The sequence below is a fragment of the Lynx rufus genome, unplaced genomic scaffold (genome assembly GCF_022079265.1).
Source record: "Lynx rufus isolate CCGP_SWC_20201006 ecotype Redwood Valley unplaced genomic scaffold, mLynRuf1.p SCAF_11, whole genome shotgun sequence".
In the NCBI taxonomy this organism is placed as follows: Eukaryota; Metazoa; Chordata; class Mammalia; order Carnivora; family Felidae; genus Lynx; species Lynx rufus.
This window is the reverse complement of record NW_025814825.1, coordinates 25,916,616-25,940,213: the sequence shown is the minus strand read 5'-3', so window position 1 is coordinate 25,940,213 and position 23,598 is coordinate 25,916,616. Positions and strand designations below refer to the sequence as shown.

Sequence of the window (23,598 nt, the reverse complement as noted above, 5' to 3'; positions counted from 1 at the left end):
GGGCTGCCAGCGCCGCCGCAGCCGCCACCGGAGCGGGAGCGGGAGCCGGAGCCCGACCGCGCTGGGCTGGGCTGGGCTGGGCTGGGGCGGGCGCAGGGCGCAGGGGCGGGCGCGCGGGAGAAGACGCACGGGCGGGCTCGGCTCTCCCGGGGAGCGGCCCGGGACTGCACCCGGACCGGCGCCTCCCCGCTCCGCGCTGCCCTCGGCCTCGCCCCGGGCCCGGGCGGATGAGCCGCGCGCCCGGGGGACATGGAAGCGCTGACGCTGTGGCTTCTCCCCTGGATATGCCAGTGCGTGTCGGTGCGGGCCGACTCCATCATCCACATCGGTGAGCGCGGCGGGCAGCTGGGGCCGAGGCTGGGCGGGGGCCCCAGCGGCGTGGGGGGTGCGCGGCGTCCAAACTTGGCGGTTCCCCGGGCCGAGGGGCTCGGCGGGCGGTGCTCCCCCGAAGGGCCGCGCCGCGCCGCCCCGCGGAGGAGCTGTGCATGGGCCGCGCCGCGCTCCCGCGGGCTCTTCGCCGCTCCCCGGGGCTCCAATCCCTGCGGCCTCTGCCGACACTTAGGGCCGCGGCTGCGGGGAGCCCGGGGCTGGACGCGCGTCCGGACCCGCGCCCATGGCTGGGCCGTCGGCGGGCTCCGAGCAGCGGGGGGCAGGGGGCGGGCACGGCCCCGGGTCTCGCCAAGTTGGCAGGGCAGGATCAAAGAGGCCCCGACCGGAACCGTGTGTGAATGTGGGTGGGTGGGTGTTGTCAGCGTGTATCGCTGTGTGTGCGCCTGGCACCGTGTTGGTGTCACTGCGAGAGGGCGTTGGGATGTGTGGGTCCATCTGAGCCAGCGTTGGTGCGTGCACGACTGTCAGCCTGTTAGAGTGGACACAGTGTCTGCCTGTTTCCCCGGTGTGTGTCTGTGTATCTCGCAGTATATGTGTGGGTGTTTGTGTTTCTGGTTGTGGCGACTGCAGCCCAATCCTGGACAGTTCCAGAGTTTCCCGTGGTCCAAGTCTTGGGGGCCGGCAGACGGTCCAGGTGGTGGGAGCCGGGGGAAGAAGCGTGGGCGGCTGGGGGTGGGGAGGAGTGTGTGTGTGCGCTGAGCGGGAAGAGATGGATGGAGGGATAGAACCAGGAGAGATGAGCTAGAGGAGAAGAGGAGGGGGCGCGTGGAAGGGGAGTGTGTGGGAGTTGGTGGCGACAGGGGAGGAATCCCAGGAAGTTGGGCCAGGTTGGGGGGCTGAGAGCGGTTGCTTTGGGGGAGCCCCTCTGCAGTCGCCTTTCCGGAAGTTGGGAAAGACCAGCGAGCACAGAGAAACTGGGGGTTGGGAGGTGTGAGAAGGCAGGGATGATGGGACGGGCAGGGCGTGGGGTGGGGGGTGGGGAGGAGTGGTGAGGGAGTAGGCCTCGGCTGGGTAAGCTGCAACGCCCCCCGCAGGGGCCCGGCGCCAAACCTGCTTCCCGCCCGGGGGGAGGGGGGCCTCGGGTCTGGCGGTCAGCATTGCGGCTCTGGGTGTAACGTGGAACCCGGGCCTCCCTCCTCCCGCCCAGTCCCCAGCTCCCGGGATCATCGGGCCCAGTCCTGGGACCGTGGGGACCCTCGGGGCCTGGCGAGGCTGGGGAGACTCCAGAGTTGCCCAGGCTGCAGGGCCAAGCTCTGGCGAATCGGACCGATCTCCGCTGGAAGCGCAGAGTCCGCCAAGGCGGTGCTAAGCGCGCACAGGGCCAGCCCGAGGCTGCCCTGGAGATGTTCGCGGTTCTAGAAGGCCCTTTCAAGAGCAGTACCTTATGAAGGCCTCAGCTCTACTGGGTCTGAAGGGAAGGGGTCTAGTGTACAGTCCCCTCTCCTTCCACATACACGCAGGAATAAGCAAGGAGGGGTGGAGCCCAGGGAGCCAGGCTGGGTAGCCTTAAGTGGAACCAGGATGGGACTGACCTGCTGATCATCCAGGCCCCTGCGTAAAGAAGCCCCCAGGTGCAGCAAACTCAATGTTGACCTGCTTACTCAGCTTCACTCAAAGGGGGATCTCAGGGCAGAAGGAAGTCATCATTCCATTTTGGGACTGGGGTCTGGGACGTTGCCCTGCAGGGGAAATTCCTGGCTCCTGCGATGGGATTCAAGGGGCCATATCAAGGCATTTAGGTGCTGCCTGAGGCCACTCCAGCTTGCCTCAGTCCGTGGGGCATGGTTGGGACACGAGGTGGCTTGGTTGTGAGACACATGTGTGACCCGGTGGCAGCATATGCAATGTGTAACTCGTGTCAACTGTGTGCACATGTACTCAGTGTGTGGGGGACGTCTTCCCGTGCTGGTTGACGAGGAGAGCCTTAAACTGTCCTGTCTAGCTGAAACCCCAGTCCGAGAAACTCCCCACCAGGCAACCAGCCGACCTGCCAGCATCATGACCTGAGGGCCAAGGCTAGGGTGGGGGTGGGGTGGGGAGGGAGAGCTCCTCTCTAGGCCGGGTCTTGACCCCTCCTCTCCTCTAGGTGCCATCTTCGAGGAGAACGCGGCCAAGGACGACAGGGTGTTCCAGCTGGCCGTATCAGACCTCAGCCTCAACGATGACATCCTGCAGAGCGAGAAGATCACCTACTCCATCAAGGTCATCGAGGCCAACAACCCGTTCCAGGCCGTTCAGGAAGGTGAGTGGCCGCGGCGCCCAGGGATAACTAAACAGGGCCGCGGCCTGCCAGGCGGCGCAGCAGCGGAGACCCGCGGGGTTGGGACGGGCTTGGCCACCCAAAGCCCCCTGTGCACCTGGGCAGACGCGCGGTGCCAAGCACGTTGCGCGCGCCCTCCCCAGCCCACCAAACGGTGGCGCGAGGAGTGCTCTGCGCCGGCGAGCTGGAGCCGGGAGCTTGTGAGCACAGCGAGCTGGGCTCTTTGCCGGGCGTGTTGCGGGATTGTGCGGTTCTTTTACAGCTGGGTGCGCGCGTGTGTGAGCCGAGCGCTGGCGGCGCAGGCGTATGTAGCTCAGGGCCGTCTTTGTTTCTTGAGTGTTTGTGGGTGGGCGTGTCTGCGTGCCGGGTACCTGTGTCGGTGCACCGCCCCTGACCTCCATGGGCAGGGGTCTTCCGCGTCTGGAAGCAAGGAGCGCCTGGCGCCGGAGCCCGCCGTCTCCCCTCTACGCAGCACAATCTGTTACGTACGGCATGTTGTGCCCTGCGCCCACTGAGTGCCTCGGCCGGCGTGTCTGTGCCGTGCTTCTCCTCCGGGTTTGGAGGAGCCGGTTTCTCTCTCGCTGTCCCTGCCGCGGGCGGAGGCGCCGTCGCCTGGGCCGGAGGTGGGCGCTGTTTGACCAGAAACGAAGCAGAGTTGGGCCGGCCGGGTTGCGGGGAGGGAATCCTAGCCCTTGCCTGTGCGGCCGGCCGCTGTGGCCTGCAGCCGCTGCTTCGGTTTGGACCCGCCAGCAGGGGGTTAACGGGTGCGTGGCGGGGGGCGTTCTCAACGGCGGCACCCTCTGTTTCCCCCTCCTCTCTCTTTCCTTTCCTTCTCACCTGGCTCAGGGCTGGGCTCTGGAGCCCCGTTCCTCCTCCATGTCACTAGCCACCTTCCTGATCAGGGCCTAGGGCTCCTTCCACCTCTGGCATCTGCCTAGCCTAGGCACCTTTTTCTATGCTCTGGCTTGCTCTCCGTATCCATGGGTTGACTCTGAGGCCCTTGCCCTGGAGTGTGAGGATAGGGGACACAGCTGGTGGCACAGGATGCAGGGATTCCTCCCAGGAGGGACTGACAGGACAGCTGGTATAGGTAAGAGGTGGGCTGGTTGAGTGTTCCAGGCCAGCTCCTGCACCCCCCCAGCCCATCCCTCCAGTGGCTGGGCCCAGAGCCCTTCTGCTGCCTTGGGTTATATGTTGGCTGCTGGGCTCCTGGGTACCTGCACAGGTAGGGTGATTCAGTGAAGCCTCTGATCTGTGTCCAGAAGGTCAGAGCTGGTGCTGGAGAGAACTTTGTGCTAGAAGGAGGTCTTTGGGAGTCTCCTATTCTTGGGTGCAGCAGAGAAGGGGAAGGCTCAACTGTGAGTCCTGAAGGTCCAAGGATGCCTTAAAGTGGGTGTATAGGCCTGGAGTTTTGAGTGTGTTTTTGGAGTGGTGGCTCCAGTGAAGCTGGCGTTGCCTATCGTGGGGACTGCTGCTTCCAGCCTTGGCAGATGTCTATTGTCTGATGTCCACTGAGGTACAGAAGGGGGAATCCCCATCCTTTGGTGTCTGTGTGGCCTACCACAGCCCCTGCCCTCACATGGCCCACCCCTGGACTTCCTTTCTGTGTGATCTCCTTACACCTCCTTGCAAGTGTCTGGTGTGAGCTCCAGCCAGGGAGGGTGGGGCCTCCTTAGCCAGGAATGACCCTAACTGGGGTGGGGATCTGGGGTGACACGGACTTATCCAGTCACATGCCATGATTTTTACAGTGCTTCTTGCTCCCTTGACACTGTTTCTACACATTTGTCTCTGTGGACAGTCATTCTCTGTGCTTGGGAGCTGAGGACACAGGTGGACATATGCATTTCTTGCACCCAGGGGCTCACAGTGTGGTAGTGATCCTGCCTGTGTTCCACATGCTGCTTTGGCTGTTCCACATTCTCTGTTGACATATTTTGCTTCTTTTGACTTCCCCTCTGCTGTTTGGAGTATTCCATGTTCATTCATTTTGCTCCTGAATGATGCCCATCCCCCCTCCCTCCAACAGCAGGTCTCTAGGGAATGAAGATGATGCTCTTGCCCAGGGTTACAGTCTTAGGCAGGTGACACACATAGGTGAACCGGGCAGCTGGACCCTGCAGGGCCTGTAATGTGCGGTCTGGAGAGGTCATCTCTGTTAAAAGGAGCAGCTGTTATACAGCCTTAGCTGATTTTGCCATTTGGGAATGAAAATCCTAGTATAGTAGATGTGCCGATTTTTTTTTGTAAGGGGAGCCCCAAATCTGGACTTTAATTATAAAATCTGATTTCTAACTGTTGTCAACGAATCAAACCATTTAAACAATAAGCCAAACAAAACATACCGGTGGGCCATTCAACCTTCAAGCCCCAGGGCACCTTTGTCCTGGAGACCCAGGGTCTTGCTTTTCTGGATCTCAGTTTCTGTATTTTTATGATTGGGAGAATGTCTCAGGCTCCAGGGATACAGGCTGACAGTCTCAGAGGGTGTGAGGGGGAGCGTGTGTACCTGTCCAGAAGGAGGGAGTTGGATCCTCGTGACTGAGGGATGTCTGATGACATCCGGGTAGAAGCATACTGACCGGGTGCTACTGGGATGCCTGCTGCCCAGAGAGTGTGTGCTGGTTAAAGCTGGTATGTGCTTTCAACTGATGAGCCGTGTGGGCAGAAGTCCACATTGTTATCCCATGACCTTGCACAGACCTTGGATGTTGACAAGGGATAGGAAGAGCCAGCCCCTCAAGGGCCTCAGGGAGTGCAGAGCAGTGCTCAGAGGCTCCTTGTCCCTAGCCTGGGGCTCAGCTGGGCAGGCACTCAACTCTCTGCATGTCCTTCCTTCTGTGCTCTGGGCTGCTGTCCATCCTGTGGTGTGGTCCTGCTTGGTGGATATCTTCTCTCTTTCCTGGGCCTGGATGATCATTGCAGCAGGCCGTGGGTGGTAGATATAATTTGGGTGGGAAAGGAAAGGACTTCTTGGTGGAGAGTGGCCATGGACCGAGGGCAGAGGCACACCGGGGTTCAGTTTCCATCATGGGCTGGACAAGATCCCAGTGGACCCCCAGTACATTTGGGATTGAGGTGATCCTGTCCCCACTTTGCCTTCGAGGCAGCACCATGCAAGGATAAGAGCTTGGTTGCTACAGCCCAAGAAACCGGGTTCAAATTTGTCTTACCTCATGTGCAAGATGGAGATGTCCTAGCCTTGCTCCGAACTTCTGTTCCCATATCCGTTAAAAGGAACCAACCATAGTACCTGGCTCATGGGATTATCATGCAGATGAAATGAGACAAGACATGTATAAATTGTCTGCAGAAGGCCTGTGGTAGGCGTTCAGTAAATACGAATTCCCTCTCTGTCCCCTGACCCAGCTGTGAATCCATCTCACTTTCTCTTGAGGCTATTGATATTTTCAGCCACATCGTTTCTCAAGCTGGTGAATTCCTTGAGAGCACACTCTCACTGACCTTTCCATTTTCAGCATTTTGCTAAACGTTTTCCCCCCTGATTATAAAAGAAACGCATCGCTACAGTGAGCATGAATCAATTAAAAAATGTAGAAAAGGAAAAGGCCATGCATGTTCATTATATAAAACATGAAAGGGACAGGAAAGCCTCACGAGGCAGAACAGAATCGTTCAGAATCCTACCAGTTCCTTCCAGTCTTTTTTCACTCACTGTATTTTGTTAAGTGCTGAGCGAGAGCTCCCATTCTGTTCTGTTCAGCTGGATACCCTGTTTTTTTTTTTCTTCTTCCATGTAACATCTTATTGGCTCCTACTGAAATTGCTACAACATACATGTAAACACTGCTTAGCGGCTGCATATATTTTTCAATATTCAAGACAATCAATTTTTTAAAAAATGAAGTCGTTTATATGCTAAGGTATGCTTAAGTATCACTGAAGAGAACAAGAAACTCTGCTTTGATTTGTTGGTACTAAGATTTATACCTACGATTTCTTCAGGCTGGTTTTGTACAAGCTCCTGACAAACTACCTTTCAAGACACCTGGTCAGTTGATGTAAAAGAATGGGTCGCATTTAATAAAATATGCGTTTGATGAGGATTTAAAGTTAGCAAATGGTAACACCGAAATGACATTTAAATCTTTATAATGTTGTGCCTGAGATTCAGTTGGCAAAGCCCATCTTCATAGTAAGTGAAAATTTGTCTTCTGGATACTAGAAGAAACACTAATTTGTCAAGTAAAAAAATTTCATATTGTTTTAAAGTGCTTGCTCAAAGAGAATATCATCTAAATGAGTAAATGCATAAAAGAACTGGCTGAGCAGGAGTCTTCTCTGTTCACAGTATTATCTTTTACTGTAAGTAAAAGATTTGAGTTATTGGTTATACTGTGGACATATCTATCATACAGTGGAAAGATAACAATTTAGGGAAGAGGAAGGAAAGAGGAATGTGCATGGGAGGCAATATTCCTTTTAGTTCCAATAAGCACAAAAGTGTTTTAGGAAGACAAGGTAAAAATTACCCAAGTATAGCTTGGTGTTCATAATAAAACAATGAGACAATGAAATAAAGTGAAAGTAAAACAGTGAGCATGTTGGTGCCTATCTGATGGCCTTGGTCATTCATTTTATATTGGTCTCTCCTAGATGGTCACCCTGCCTCCCGTGTGCCATGCTGGGATGTAGACGTTCTGCTAGAAGGTCTCCCGCCCTGAGCTTTGATGCCTCTGGCATCTTCCATGGCTTCCTTTCAGAAGGATAAGGCCAGTGAGGGCAAATCCATCTAGACCCTCTGGCCGACCCACTTGTCTCTGGGAGGGGCTTTATGGGTCCCTGCCCAGGAGATACCAGCAGGGGCTTTCTGAGTGTGATGTTGGTGATATCATAAAGATGTCATTCCTAGCCACTTGGCCGGAGTAATTTTCCCCAGGTGCTGAAACAAATTTTGCCATAAATTTAGTTGGTCAAAAGCAGGAATTTATCATCTACGATTCTGTAGGTCAGAAGCCTGATACAAGTCTCACTGGACTGAAGTCCAGGTGCTGATTCCCTCTGGAGGCTCTAGGAGAGTATCTGTCTCTTTGCCTTTACAGCTTCAAAAGGCTGCCTGTCTTCCTCAGCTCCTGGACCCCCTCCACCGTCTTCTGCCAGCAATGGTGGGTGGGGTCCTTCTCACAGAGTGACTCTGATCTCGCCTCTGTCCTCCTATCTCCTGTTGGCCTCTGACTCTTCTGCCTTCCCCTCCCTAGGACCCTGTGATTTCACTGGGCCCGCCTGGATAATCCAGGACAACCTCCCTGTCTTATGGTTGGCTGATTAATTAACCCTCCGCAACCTTAATTCTCTGACGTGAAGCCTCACGTGGTCACAGTTGTGGGGATTAGGGTGTGGGGGTCTTTGCGGGCCATCGCCCTGCTGCCATGTTGGCACACCTGTCAGTGCCCATCATAGCCAGTGCATGTTGTCCCCTCTTTCCTTTCTTCTGCACGGTTGACTGCTCTCCTGCTTGCTGGGGGGCATCTTCTGGTCTGAGCCAGACCTGCTAGAGGCACGTGGGACCTATGGCCGTGTTTCCATGTCTATCAAGCTTGCTCTGGAGGTGGCAGTAAGCCTGCAGGCCTCTATAGACTCACCTGTGCTCTCCAGTGATGCACTGACTTCCTTCCTTGGGCCTGGAAGCTGCTTGTGCCTAAGGAAGGTCCCAGGAGAATCTTCTTTTTGAAGAGCCAGAAGGCCCATCTCCCACACAGGCCCGTACCTCCTTTTCTCTCTGGGCAGGTGCTTCAAACCCTCCTTCCTCCCCCACGTCATCCACCATGCCCACCTAGAGCCCAAGGTGGGGGGCCTTAACTGAGTCCGTCTTACTTGGCTGCTGCTTGGAGCTCTTCCTGGTCCCATAGGGCCTGCTGCCAGCAAGACTTTTGGGCTGGAAGATGGTTGTGGCCGTGGCTTCAGGCAGTGATGGCTCCACGCTGGAGGGGGCCTGGGGACAGGGAACCATCTAGTCCCCTCTCTGGATTGCTCACCAGCTTGTGGTTGTGTAAAGGAGTGGTCCCCATCCCTCCCTCAGCTGAGTAACCGGGCTCCAGAATTCTCCTTCATTCTAGGTTCACTCCTGTGTGTGCAAACAGGCAGGCACACACATGCACACACACTCTTTCACTTTATGGACACCTGCCTCACTCACATCCTCATAGTTTGGGTTCTAGAGGCTTCCTTTTAGTATCCCTGTTGCCATATCCTTATCCCCGGTTTGGGAGTTTGGACCTAACTGACAATTTGTGAATAGATGGTTATTAGTGCCAGGCATGTAGGCCAGGGGTATGTGGGTCTAGTGAGACACTTGTCCTCAGGCTGCCTCTGAGCTGCTGCTAGTCCCTTTCTTGGTGACAGGGGGACTTTAACAACTGTCCTGTCTGGAGCAGCTTGATGGGGCCATTTCTCCAGATTTCTTGTGGAGGACAACTAAGACTGGCCCTTAGCACCTGGAGCTGTATCTTATAAGGGCAGATAGACTCCTTCCAAATTCTTGTAGTTTCCAGGTCAAAAATCCCCCAGCTTTGTCCCCTCTAGCAGCCATATTCCCTCTTTACTTTGCCTTTTCATTACCAGAAAATGCTAAAAACTTGAAACATTTAGTCTGTATTGCCTATTCCTGAACCATTTATAACCCAGTGCGATCCTTGGGTATGAATTTTTTCAGACTTGGCTACTGAGGTCCCTGCCCCCTGGTTTTCTTCTATGGTTCCGTTGTATCAGCTAGGAAGACTTAAGTTAAGCTGTAGCAACAAACAATCTCAACATTTCAGTGGCTTTACATAACAAAAATTTATCTCCTTCTCATTCTACATGTCTGGCATTGGTCAGCGTGGAGTTTGGCTCATGATGGTCACTCAGCTTGAATATTGCCAGTTGCTGTGCCACATGGAAAGAGAGCTCTGGGGGGTCTCAGCCCAAAGTGGGGGGGGGGAGGGGGAAGGACATGTGTCACTTCTGGTTATAGCTTATTGGCCAAAACTACTCACATGGTTCCAGCTAGTCATAAGGCATCCAAGACGCACAGTCCTACTGTGGGCCTGGAAGGAGGGACAACTGGAAATATTTGGTGAATGACATGAATACTTGTTCATGGGGCGCCTGGCTGGCTCAGTTGGTTAAGCATCCAACTCTTGATTTCGGCTCAGGTCATGATCTCTGGGTTCATGAGTTCGAGCCCTGCATCAGGCTCTGTGCAGCACAGAGCCTGCTTAGGATTTTCTCTCTCTCCCTCTCTAACCCCTTCCCTGCTCATGTGCTCTCTCTCTCAAAATAAATAAACTTTAAAAAACAAACAAACAGGGGCGCCTGGGTGTCTCAGTCGGTTGAGTGTCTGACTTGGGCTCAGGTCATGATCTTGTGGGTCATCAGGCTCTGTACTGACAGCTCAGAGCCTGGGTCTTGCTTCAGATTCTGTCTCCCTCTCTCTGCCCCTCCCTTGCTCACACTCTGTCTTGCTCTCAAAAATAAATGCTAAAAAATTTTTTTTAAATTAAAAAATTTTAACAAACAAATAAACACAAAAAACCAAATACTTATTCATATCAAAACAGTCCTTCCATTTCCTTGGTGACTTATTAAAACAACAGAGAAACAACCCAAAACAGGTTTAGGTATTGGATCCCATCTGGGCCAAATCCATTGCTCCCATCACTTCCCCTTTGTCCACTCATTTACACGTCCCTCTGCTCCAGAAAACTCTGGGCTTTGGTGTTGGGGGAAGTCAGGAAGCCTGGGTTCTCAGCCCCCACTGGACTTTCAAAAGAGAGACAATCTTGGGGCACCTGGGAGACTCAGTCAGTTGAGCATCCGACTTTGGCTCAGGTCATGATCTCACAGTTCGTGAGGTTGAGCCCCATGTCGGACTCTGTGCTGAGTTTGGAGCCTAGAGCCTGCTTTGGATTCTGTGTCTCCCTCTCTCTCTGCCCCTTCTCTGCTCATGCTCTGTTTCTCTCAAAAATAAATAAAATTTAAAGAGAGAGAGAGAGAGAGAGAGAGAATCTTGTGTCTACCAGCCTTGTCCTCTTGTGTCTACCAGCCTTGTCCTCTGTGAACTAGGGACCAGACAGGCACAGCTTCAGAAGGTTTGGGTTAGCTGCTTCCTAAGTATTGAGGTGAAGATGGGGGTTAAGGCCTGGCCATCACTGAACCCAGCATCCGTGAGCCCCCGCAGCCAGACTTCAGCTGCCTGTGGCCTTGGCAGGGTTTCCTGTGGTCCTGTTCCTTCCACAGAATTCCCCTGCCCCAGGCCATCTTCACCCCTGCCTTCCCCACACAGCAGCAGCTAGCTCTCACTATAGCTTTGGGCCAGGGCAGAGACTCATCACTGCCATGGGCTGGCCAGTGACAGCTTCTCTCTCTGGGGTCTAGCCTTTCTGACAGGCATGGGGCCCAGGAAGGCATCTGGGTCCATGTCCAATATCTCATCAGTTGGGTTCTCTAAAGACCTTCCTTCCAACCAATAAACAGCCAGTTTTGTGGCCAATGGCCATGGGGTGGGAAGAGAAAGACCCATGATTGTCCCTTCTGGGCCTAGAGCACAGGCAAGGTAGCTGTGTAGTGATTAGATGGCTTCCATTTATTTGTTTCTGGGTCCAGGCTGTGGGTGAGGTAGGCTCCCAAGGGGTGAAGCCAGGGACTGCCAGTTGGGGCCCCAGAGTGGTCCTCAGCCCAGGCTGCACCGCCCCCCCTCCAGCCAGATCTGGCATATGTGGCCTTGGTCAGTCCCGTCTACCCTGTTTGCTTCCCTCACATCAGTCCTTCGCTGGTCCCAGGCAGGGGCAGCTGGACGTTGCCTCTCCACCTCTGTTCTTCAGCCCGGCCCTCCTAGTCCTCCACATGGGAGGATGTGGTGCCCAGAAGCCAAGGTGGGGGCAGAAGGAGCCCTGTGCTCTCACTCATAGACTGGGGTTCTCGTCCCTGCTCTGCTGTTTGACTCTGGGCAGGTTACCTCAGTGTCCTCAACTGGAAGATGGGAGTGACAACAGAGAGGATAGATAGCTCAGAGGGTCAGTTGAGGAAATTTAATAAAATGCCTGGCTAAAGGCCAAGCAAAGAGGTAGAAGAGGTAGAAGAGTGGTCCCAAGGGACTCTTGGCCCCCTTCCCCTTTGTGACCTGGGCTGGGCAGGCTCCCCCAGCCCCTGTAGCATTTAGGGCAGCTTAGAGTTGAGTCTGGCCTTTCTGGGTGTCCCAGAAGGGCAGGGAAGCAGGTTGCTGTTGATGACATGGCTCATATGGAAGCTACCTGGAGCCATCTGTGTGGGCCAGAGCTCAGGGACCCTGGAGACTGTCATTGCACACTGTTGCAATCTTGCTGCAGCCTTGCTGTTCTCAGTGCATGGAACAGCCAGAATCCAGCTTGCCTGGCCCAGCCTGCTTGCTCTGTATGGGTAGAAAGGGCTCAGGCAGGTCTGGAATCAAATCCCAGCTCTGTGAGTGATTAGCTGTATGGTCTTGAAAGGTCACTTGCCCTCTTTGAGCCTCAGTTTCAACATCTGTCAAGTGGGGCTACCTTGGTGTCGTGTTGATAGATCTAGACAGGTGAGGTATGCCTGGCAGGAAGGAGGCTTTCGGCAAGCGGTCGTCCTCGGAATGCCCAGCAGAGGATTGCTCAGCCTAGTGCTGGGGTTAAGTGTGTGGGTGGTGGCACATAGGACACTCCGTAGGCATTTGTTTTCCCTGTGTCCTGGCCACCATTTGTCCTGTCCTCCTGGGCCCCTGATAAGGGTACATGATACTCCTTGGTCTCTGGGCCTGCCTGGGTGCCACCAACTGCCTGATTAGGGTAGAGACATGGGCCCTGCTGGGTGGACATCATCCTCACCCCACTGTGGCTGGTGCTCCTGGCTTAGCCTATGCATCTGCTCGCCCCGCATGGCCTGAGCCCCTGTGGACCTGACCTTGGCCTGGCTTTGCAGGCTGTCTGCTTCCCATGAGCTCCTCCTGCTCAGTCTTGAGGTCTTGCCTTGGCTTTGTCCCTGGACTGGGGCTGGGGGCTGTCTTCTGTCCTTTTGTTTGGGTACCCAGAGGCACAGTGAAAGAGAGAGAGGGGTCACTTTCTAGGCCCTGGTCTGAACTCCCTGTGTTTGTCTGTCTAGTGTCCATTTTAGAGGGCTGGGGCCAGGAGCTGAGGTGATCCTGACTTAGCTCAGAGCTAGGTCCTGCTGCCTTCCATTCCTGTCACGGCTGCGGACATCAAATGTTACTTCTCCTCAGTCCTGGTTGGCTCCCAGGGCACCTGCTCTCACTCGCCTCTCCCTGGGGCTCTGTGGTCCAAACAACTCCCTGGGCTGCCCCTGAGGCCTGTATGTAGGCTGCCAGCCTGAGGGTACGTCTCTCCCTGTCACTGAGCCCCCAGCTGGAGCCTCAGCTCAGGGCTGGCTCAGGGCTTCTCCTGTGTATCTGATAAAGGCTCTTGAGGGCTGACACAGGAAACTGCATGGCTCACAGTGCTGAACTGAGGCTGCACAGGGCACCTATGGCCAGTGTTCTTCCAGGGACAGGCAAGTACGGTGGCCACACCCCTGGGCAGTGCTGAGGAGGTCCTCGGGCATCCCATGGAATCGAGGCAGAGCACCTCTGCCCTGTGTGTGCATGTGTGTGTACAAGTGTGTGTGTATGGGGGTGTATGTGAGTGTATACATGTGTGTGCATGCGTATGTGCATGTGCACAAGTATGTGTGCTTGTGAGTATGTGTGCACGAGCGTGTGTGTGTGTGTGTGTGTGTGTGTGTGTGTGTGTGTGTGTTGTAGATACCCATGCTGTCTGGGCAAGTTCTGTAGAAAGAGCCAGCAGTTCCAGCCACTGCTTGGAGCCTCTCTAGTCCTGTCCCTCTTTGCCCTCCTCAGGTTTCAGTTCAGATGGGGCATCCCTGGGGATTCCCCCATGCCCAGAGGAGGCTGGCCCTGCCCCGTGCCCCCATCCTCCTATGTTTGGTGATGTCTCCTGGAGGCTGTGGGCTGTGGGAAGGGAGGGACTTGCTCTCTTTTGTGCCCTATTATGTCCTCAGCTCTGAGGGACATCATGAGGAACGATCAATAAATATTTCCCCGTTCCTCCTGGGGCAGGCACATGCTTGGACCCAGATATGTGCTCCTGCCCCTGGGCCCCTTGGAGATCACTCCAATGGATGGTCACTGTGGTTGTGGAACCTTGACTTGACTAAGCTCAGGAAGAGGCTGAGGGCCACAGCCTGGGCCCTTCCCTATTGTTGGCATCCATGGTGGCACTTTGGCATCATGTCAGTGGGATGAGGGTGGGAGCCAGCCTGCCTGCACACCCCAGGGAGTGGCCCTCTGGGGGTCCCAGCCACATGGGTCAGCAGCCAGCACAGGGTTCTGGTATCCAGAGCTGGAGGAGGGCCTGCAAGCCAAGGCCAGCAAAGGTTTGGAAGTGCTGTGGACTGCATGGGCCCCCCCCCCAAATTCATATGTTGAAGCCTCAACTCCCAACGTGATGGTATTTGGAAGTGGGGTTTTGGGGAGGTGATTAGGTTGAGATGGGGCCTTGAGGGTAGGGCCCTTCTTGGTGGGGTCAGGCATAAGAAGAGAACAGAGAACTTGCTGTCTCTGTACAACGAGAGACGTAGCTGCTATCCCTGCCACACTGGCCTCTGAGGAAGCAGGAGCTGGAGCCCTCCCAGTGTTCGGGAGCTGGAGGGGCTTTGAAGCTCTGTTGTTAATGATCAAAACCTCATCAGGAGACACCCGCCTGAGCGCAGCTCAGGGGGTCTGACTGTGTCAGGCTGCTTAGCTCCTGTCAAGAAAATTAACTTCATTAAAAGGAGGACGGCAGGTTTGTGATGAGTATCAGCACCCATTGATCAGTCCTGGTGAGTGCTCCAGGGCAGCTTCTAGATGGTGGGGTGCAGCTAGATGGGGGCCACATGCCTGCTGTGCCCTGCCCTCACCTCCGGGACACTGTGTTTGTGCACAGACATCCAGGCACCTGCCGCCAGCGGGGAGGCTCCTGCCCCGCCTTGCCCCTCAGAGCTCACCAGGGCCTCTTCCTGATGCTCGTGTCTGGCCAGGCCCCCCTGCTCCTGACCTGCAGGATGATGTCTGTGCTCAGCATTTGGGTCCTTGGGGTCCAGCCTTGTCCCTGCTGCATGCCCTGGTGCTCTTGCTGTGCCAGCAGCGAGGGCCTGGTTCTCCCCTGACTCTGTCCACCCACTTGCCCCTGTGCCCCAGTCTCCCCATCACTTTGCAGTCTTAGCTGGGGAGGTTCTTCAGGAGGCCTCCCCTGGCTGCTCTTCTCCGTTAGCTGGGGCTTCCTGTTTGCTGCCACACCGTCCTGTGTGTCTCCCATCATGTCCTAGTCACTGCCTGTGAGGTGTGTGAGTGCAGGCACCATGAGCTCCGCATCTCAGGACTCCTGGGCACATGCAGTACTGGGGCAACTGTTTGTTGAATGGCTTTCTGACTCTCCCTCTGGCACTTACACGTGTGGGCCTGCAAATGCGCACAGGAGTGTATACTTAGTGTCCCGTTGAACTCACAGACACACACCTGCACACTGGCTGAGACCCCAGTGGTGGGTGGGTCCAGGGATCATCTCCCCAGAGAACCCCTCCCTGGGAGAGCATGTCAGGTTGCTTGCTGAGAGTATGTTCTGAGGACCCCGCTGGGACTGTGGCAAGGTGGCTGACCCACAGTGCCCTAGAGGCTGTGGAGAGTTTCTTCCTCTCATGGCCTGGGAGGAAGTTGTTGCCCCCATGCATTTGTGGGAATTCTAAGCTGGACCATCTGAAAAACCACATCCTAACCTCACATCAGGGAAACCTGCTGAGGGTCTGAAATCACCGTCTCTATTAGCTGTATTAATCATGTGGGAGTTAGAAACCCTTAGGTACTGGCCTAAGCAAAACAGGGCTATTTATCAGGCCATGTAATGGCAAAGGCCAGAGGTTGTGTAACTTCAGACATGGCTGGATCCAGGGGCTCAAGTGGTATCCCCAGGACTCTGCTTCCACCTCCACATCCTTGTGGAGCTTCCTTCCCAGGCAGCCCCATCCACTCAGTGCCCCTGCCTGCTGCAGGCTGATGTCTAATCAGCCCAGCCCCATGGTCCCTGCCCATGGGAAGAGGGGGGTTGTTTAAAAGGAGTCTCATAAGGGTCCCAGGACTGCCACTCATCGGTCTGGCATGGGGACCGGCTCCTCCCGGATTCAGTCCTGTGCCAGAGGAGTGGGATGCCCTGATGGGTCAGGCTTGTGCTGCCTCAGCCCCCCCGCTAAGACTGAAAGGGGTAGAGCATATGTGGTCGTGTCACTGGGAGAGGAGAGAGGATGCTGGGCCCACAGTAGCATGCCCTCACATTTTCTCTTTGGTGCCCTGAGCAGCTTTCTGCCCATGGGCCGCTGGGATTGGGATTGGACTGAAAGCCCTAGAGCCATACCCAGTGGACGCCAAGAGATCCCAGAGCATGCTGACTAGAAACCTCTCTTTGGGGCAGGGTTGAGAGAGGGAGGAGCCAGGGTTTGAGCTCTGGGTGGGTGGGGAAAGGAGAGGAGGCTGGCGGCTGAGCCCTTCTGGAAGGTTTCCTTGGGGGAGGGGCACTTGTGCTGGCCTGAGGGCCAGGGGGCTTTGAGAGAGGCAGGTGACACTTGTTTCAGGGTGGGTTTAGGACAGTGAGGGAAGAGTCGGGACTAGACTGGTGGGGCCAGCGCTGGGGAGTGGGAAGATAGGAGGGGACCTGAGACCTGAGTCCCTTTCTCCCCAGTGTCGTAAGGGTCTCTGTGGGTGTGGTGTGACCCAGGCCTCCCTTAGCACCCCCAAGTCCTGATAGGAGGCAGGGCCTTATTCTCAGGAGGTGTCACTCACTGCTCCCTGGGCTCTTGCAGCTCCTGGGTGACCTCGGTCCTCTCCCTTCCTCTGAGCTTGATGTGAACACCCTGTCTGCAGGAGAGAGCAGGGCACTGGGTCGTGGCCTTACACACTCAGCCCCCAGTTTTTGTGTAGCCACAAACCTCTCCCTTGGACCCAGGCTCAGCCTTGCCTACCCAGTAGGTCTTTTCTATCCCCACACCGATTGTGGGCTGGGGTCTTTCCTCCCTTTTCCAAGTGGCCCATTTGTGGCTGCTCCCGAGAACTCCCTCCAAAGGAGGGAAGGAGCCCTGGGCTGGTAGCCAGAGACCTGGCCTTGCCCCTTGTCCTGGACTGGTTCTGCTCATCCTTCTGCATAGTGGGGCCATTTCCCCCGGAGGCTGGGCCACCACGACAAACTAGGAGTTGCTGGCCCTATCGTCAAGGGCTCCCGCAGCCTCCTGGGCCATGTCTGCCCTGCTCTGAATGACTAATTGAATAGAAACCCTCCACACACCGTGAGGCAGAGCTCCGGCCCTGCCTAATCTCGTTAAGAGGTCCCCTGACAGTCTCATTAGGCGGCTGGCTGCGTGGAGAGGTTTATCTCTGCCACAGGGTGGTCAGGTCCCTGGAGGCTGGACCTGGGATCAGGCCCCCACCCCACTGCCCTCCAAATACGGGCCCAGGCAGACGTGAGGCCGTGCAGCTCAGCCGGCCACTGCCAGTCTGTACTTAATCGGTTTCGGTTTGCTGGACTTAATTACTTTCAAATTATTAACTTCAGCTGGAGAAAGCAGGTGGTGGGGGTCGAGGAAGAAATATGAACATCCTTATGAGGTGTGAGGTGGGCCAGGACTGAGAGGATGGTCTCCAGCCCCACCAAGACTATTCTCTGGGAGAGCCCTGGCAGGCTGTGTCCAGCAGTGAGGGCCAGGCCCTCCGGACTGACCGTCCTGCACGCTGCGGCCACAGAGCTGGGAGCGGCAGGGATAGTCGAGTGGGCTTGGAACGTGATCTGTGCTACAAGAGAATGAAGCCAGCCCAAGGAGGCAATGATGTGGTGCCTAACCTAGCCAGGGCTTGGGAACAATCATGGGAGGCTTTCTGGAAGAAGTGACTCCTGAGTCAAGTCCTAAGTGAGGAATGGGGGGGTGGGGTGGGGTTGGTCAGGCAAAGAAAGGGAGGTAGGCATTCCAGGTGGTGGAAGAGCTTGAGCAAAGGCTCAGAGGTGTGAAATGGCCCAATCAGTTTGCTGACCAGGGTGACTGGGCTTAAGTGGAGGAGGAGGGTACTGACAGCGTAGTAAGGTCTACGGGGGTCTTAGAGCTTCTGCTCTGTGGTCCTGGCAGAAGTGCCCCAGGCTTTGGGGATTGAGCCCCTAGGGCAGGCGAGGGGTGTAGGCTGTAGGCTTCGGGGCCCAGAGATGTATACCTAGATCTAGGCCTTGAGTCATGAGAGGAGAGACCCATGACGATGGGGAACACAAGGGGACAGTCAGTTCCCTCCACTCTACTCCCTCCCTTGTAGACCTTCATGCTCTGCTCCCAGGGGCTGAGGATAGAGGCTTGTCCTTGAAGATCCCAGATATAGAGTGAGTCATTATTGGAGATTTCAGGATTTCTGCATAGTGTGGCCCTTCCTATATGTCTGGCTCCTGTTTCTCATGCCCACAACTGCCTGGTCATCCGTGGATGGGTCAGGTGGAGGGGAGAGGAGGGGCAGGTTGCTAGGCTCTTCTGGGAATGCCACCTGGCCCCACCTAGGCTGGGGGAGCAGGGCCCAGAGCCCCAAATTCCTGCTGGCAGGTGAGGTAACCCCAGGCTTTTCTGTTCCTGTCAACCCAAGCTGGGCCTTTCTTGGAGTCACCTGATGACATCTACTGCTAATGACAAGAGTACCTGCCTTTCACAGATATCAAAGCCTGAGGCCCCCCGCCCAAGCCCAAAGCAGAGCCTGAGACAAAGGCAGATGTGTAGCAGTATACTTTGGAATGTGTTCTAAAGGGGTAGGAAGTATGAACCAGGGAAGGAGAGAAAGCTAGTTGGAGCTAGTCCCAGCAGTGGGGCCCATCCCCATCAGGACCATGCAGACCAGCTCTTGGATTGCCCCCCTAGCAAAGGGACAGGAGAGTATTTATCCACCAGCCAACTCCCCAGTGGTCTGGGTGGTCCAAGGGCATTCCCTCCCTGGCTGTTCCAGGTTTGCACAGCAGCTTGGCTGGGTGGGCCCCTGTGTGCAGCTCACGTGGTGCCAGCAGAGGCAGGGAGCCCTGTTGCAGGGGAGGTGAGGTGCTGCTGCATTATACCTGCTCGCAGCCAGTCACCACGGCAACAGTCCAAAGGTGGACTAAGGGGATGTGACCTGGGCCATAAAAGTTGACTGATACTCAGATTCTGCCAGACTTCCTAGAATGACTTGATGGTGAAATTTCAGGCATCAGGGCAGGGACTTTCCTGAAATCATATCCTGCAAGTGTGCTTTGGCCCCCAAAGGGACTGGCATAGGAGGATTTGGTGCCTGGATCTATCCCCAGTGTCATCTATCTGATGACATCACTAGAGTTGGACAGCCTAGCAACTGAGTCTTGTTTGTCCCTGTTCCTCCACCAGCCTCTGGCCTAGCGTGGGGGCACATGAAGCCCCCTGGCCAATTCTGATGGACTGAGATGGGGAGGGGAGAAGCGTAATGGGAAGTTCCTGAATGGCCTTTGGCCCTGGCCAGTAACCTGGTTGGGTTTGAATTCTTCCTGTGCTTCTTGTTGGCTTGTGATCCATGGCACTTTCTCTGTTTCCTAGCTTCTATTTCCTCTTATGTAAAGTGGAGATACTGACATTTAGCTTGAAGAATTGTTATGAAATCCGAAGGAGTGGTATATAAAGAGGACATGCACACAGTAGGTGCCCATTCATTTCTTGCTTACACGTCTACCAAGGGCTAACCCTGTGCCCGCCACTGTGCTAGGGCTGTGTAAGCATAGCAGACCCAGTCCCCACCCACAGGGATCTCAGACAAGTACCTGTGCCCAGGGCTCACCCCTGAGATTCTGATTTTACAAGCCCAGGTAGGGCTCAGGCACCAATATTCTCTAGGAGCTTCCTGGCTGATGCTTATATGCATACAGGACCAGCCAATCAACACCGCCCTTGGCGATGGAGAGGTGGGATGCTGAGGGCTGGGCATCCCCCTCAGCCAGGAAAGCTGGACTCTTTCCTGGCTCATGGTAGGTGAGCTCATGGGGGTGCTTCTCACTGCCAGTTTCCTTCATCACAAACCCCTCATCCCTTGGTTTTCCCTCCCCCAGACACTGGGCTCTGGAGTTCAGTGTAGGGAGGACAGTGACAGCCAGACATCACTAATGCTGAGACTGGGGTCTTCAGAAAGGACCCATCCTCACACTGGCTGCGTGGAGACCATCTCCTTTCCTGACTCAGGCGTCTCACCTGCCAGATACTACATACACCCCACAGAGCTCTGAGCTGAAGATAGCTTATGTTCTCTGTAAGGAATATTTCTCTGCAAGGAGTATTTCACCTCATCTTATCAGTAACGTGAAGCAGTAAAGCAGTGGTCTGTGCATGTTCTAATTCATAATTTTACAGTAATTTAAAAAAAACTCAAGATATTGGTTTTCTTTCCATTTAGTGAGATGGTGGCAGACAGTAAAGCCCACTGTGTTTTTATAATCGGATTTAAATTGTTTTTAATTATACAGCCCATATTCTCCCAGTAACATACCATCTCTGTGAGTTAATGGGCTTTGAAATCTCCCTTTGTTTCATACACTGTAGATACAGGTTTTTGTTAAGAGATTTATTTTATATATGGAAATTGAGAGAATTAGCGATGAGGTAGCTCCAGAGGAGTGTTGGGAGGTTCTATCACCTTAGGAGAAGGCAAATAAATGTCTGCAGGAAACTCAGCCCAAACCGTGGATAGAATTCGGAGAGTCTCCCCATCCCTGGAATAAGGTTTTGAGAGCACAAGTGATGCTCTGACCGCAGGAGAGACAACATTCACATAAATTTCTCTGTTGATCCTTCAGTGAAGGTATTAGAAAGGAAATATACAGTAATTCACTCATTCATGTCCTGAGTGCCTACTGTGGGCCTGGCCCTGAACTTGAGGATATGCAACAAGGAAAGCCATGATCTTTATCCTTGAACATCTGGCACTTTCCAGAGAAACAAACACTTGTGTGTATGCCTCTCAAGTGAGACGTCTCCAATGGTCAGTGCTTCCTTGGGTTGGACTGCCCGACAGGACTCGCAGCACACAGGGCTACCCAGGGCTCGCTCTCTGAGGATGGTACAGACTGACGAGGGCTTACCGAGGTCTGACCCAGGCTGGAGTCCCTAGGGTTTCCTGGAGGGTGGGCTGGACCAGGCCACATCTCCTGTTCTGCAGACCCAGAATGTCCCTTAGCCCTGCCCTCCCTACTCTGTCTTGGGGGCCTGGCCTTGTCTCAGGACCCCTGTGGGTATTTACCAGGGCCCAGCCTTGGTTCAGGCCACCTTGTAACTGGGTGGGGCTGCCCCAGTCAGGCTAATCAGGTTGGAAGAAAAGGCTCCAGGTCCTCTTGGCCATTGGCTGGGGACCCAGTGAGATGTTGTGTGTGGGCATGTGTGTGCATTGTGGGGAGTGGGGTTCAGCCTCCTTGGTTATCCTGCCTAGGGCTGAGGCATTGGTGGGATCAGTATCTGGGATCAGCTAGAAGTGCTGTGTGGCCTTTGTGTGTTGCTGCCCTCTCTGTTCCGGATGCTGGCTGTGGCAACTTGCTCAGGGTGCCTCTTCTGAAATCTCAGGGAGGGGGGGTGTGCCTTTCACCATGAGGGCAGTGAGAATCCCTCCTTCTTCAGACCTTGCTTCTTGTCCCACCTCTTGGAATACAAAGGCACTGTGTTTGGGGTCCCATTGGTTAATGGTCTTTTAGCAGTGGTGTGGGGAAAAGGCCAGAATCTCCCCCAAGGGTTTAGGAGTGAGCAGAGGTGGGCAAGACTTGGGAGGCCCATCTGCCTCTCACCCACATCAACCCCTCCATTGGAAAAGCCCAGAGCAACTCCTTTTTATAAGCCCCTTCCCCCCAGCATAGAACTTCAAGCTCAGAAGCCCCTCCTGACTCATGCTAGAACTTCTAGAATTGGCACCCTTAACTGGACCCCTTTGCTAGACTCAGAAACTCCAGAATAGCAAGCTAAAAATCACCATGCAAAACCCCAGGGTCCAAACCTCTATATCAGCTCCTCAGAGTAAGAGATGTAGATGCAGAACCGTCTAGCCTGGAGATGCAGTTTGGAAGCCACGCAGCCCAGATGCTCCAAGCTAAGGCTGCAGAGTCCCACGACCATGCTCTTAAAGCCAGCCCCAGCCCAGAGCTCCAGCACAGCCCCCCACTCTTCCGGGCGGCGGGCAGGCCTGGGGAAGAGAGGCACCTGATCACTGCATACACAAATGTAAATGCAGAGCCTACAGCCAGAGACCACGTGTTGTGAAACGTAACTGAGGTTTCACGATACGTGGTCTCTCCCATGGGGTTTCACGACACACACGTGGTCTGCCAATTTACAGCTGGCGACAAGTGGAGTAGCTCTGGAAAGTATAAGAAAGGGGATGCTCAGGCCGAAGTGGGGCTGGGGGCTCTGCAGGGAAGGACTGTCCACTCTCACTGGCTGCAGAAATGCCACCTTCCAGCTCTTTCAGGTGAAGTATTACCCTGAGCAGGCCTTTCTGGAAATGTGCTGAGGGGAGTGCAGTGTGAGTGCCCAGAGCCTCTGGCTGCAGAGGGGGTGTGGCTGACATGGGGCATTAGCCCCATCTTCTCTGCTGTCCTTCTGGCTAGTTTTGTGGGGCATGGAGGCCCCGGGAACCTCCCAGCATGCCCTCAGGATCTCTGTGTCAGCAGTAGGATTTTCTCTCTGTTCCTAGAGCACTGTGCTCCCTTTATTCTTGTGTTTTAGGGCTTACCTTGAAACATGGACCTGGGTGGGCTCTGGGAGGCAGAGAGCTCTGGCCTTTTCCTTCCTCCATGGGCACCCTCCATGCATTCCTCAGGCCACTTCCTCCAGGGGGCCTCTCTGGCCTCCAGTCTTCACCCCAGCCGCTCTGCTCTTTCTCCCCTGCAGGCTTTTGGCTGCCCTGGGAGCCCCAAGGAGCAGGGAGTTCTTGTCCACTCTTTGTCTTCCTCTCTCATTCTCTCATTTTTTTTCAAAATCAAAATGATACATGCAGGTAGTTTAAAGAGTTGACAATTTCCACAAAGTTTAGAAAAACAGCAGCTCCCTTCCCTGCATTGTCCCCGCCAGTGGCAGCACCTGTCTGTGAGTGGATGTTAGGTATTTACCTGTGTAGATCCCAGGAACGGGCTTGGCTTGCACCTGTGACTTTCTGGCACGGGCTTCTTGCTTCAGGGGAGGGATTCAATTCTCGGGCTCTGCCTCCCCCTGTACCCTCACTTCCCATCTCCTCCCAACTGTGTCGCACCTTCTGGGATGCCGCCTTAGGCCTGTGCCATCGCAGCTCAGCTCCGGCCCAGCGGGGGAAGCCTTTGCCTTTCTTGTATACATTTCATTTCCCCTGGAGTTAATGACTGACTTTGTGGCCGTCTGGGGCTTCTCTTTCCATGCATTTTTTGCTAATTCATTCCCACGCTCTCAGCTGGTGGGTCATCCGAATTCCCTCTTGCTCCGCTCATTTGCATCAGGTGTGGTTTCCATGCCACCTCTTGACCCATGACCCCTGGAGCCTTCCGACAGCTGCAGGGGGGGCACTCTCCCTTAAAATATCTGTGGGGCTCATTCTCATCTCTCCCCAGTCTATGCTCAGAATGTCCCCACCTCTGAGAGTTCTTTCCCGACACCCTCTTTAGATTTTCACTCTGTACCTGTCCCACTCCCTGGCACTTCCCACGTTGCCCTGTTTTTCTCTGTAGTGTGTCACGAGTGTCCTTGTAACAGGCCATTCATCTAGATGATTGACCTTCTTTTTGTTGGTTCACCCCCATCACCAGTGGAAGCTGTGGGAGGGCAGGGATTGCTGTCTTTGGGTCCCCATCTCTGGACAGCACCTGGCACACAGCAGGTGCCCAGTCAGGACTGAATACCTCTGAGTTGGTTGCCAGACCCCGGTGCAGAATGCTGTCCTG

General features: G+C 55.0%; 1 protein-coding gene across 1 annotated transcript in view; it reads left to right on the top strand.

Annotated features, from left to right (window-relative positions):
• The first annotated feature begins 249 nt into the window (after positions 1-249).
• GRID1 (glutamate ionotropic receptor delta type subunit 1) overlaps positions 250-23,598 on the top strand; it is a 697,306-nt gene continuing 673,957 nt past the window's right edge. The window contains exons 1-2 of the mRNA XM_047072607.1: positions 250-328; positions 2,477-2,632. Of these exons, the coding sequence (XP_046928563.1) occupies positions 250-328; positions 2,477-2,632 (235 nt within the window). The remainder of the gene's footprint in view (positions 329-2,476; positions 2,633-23,598) is intronic.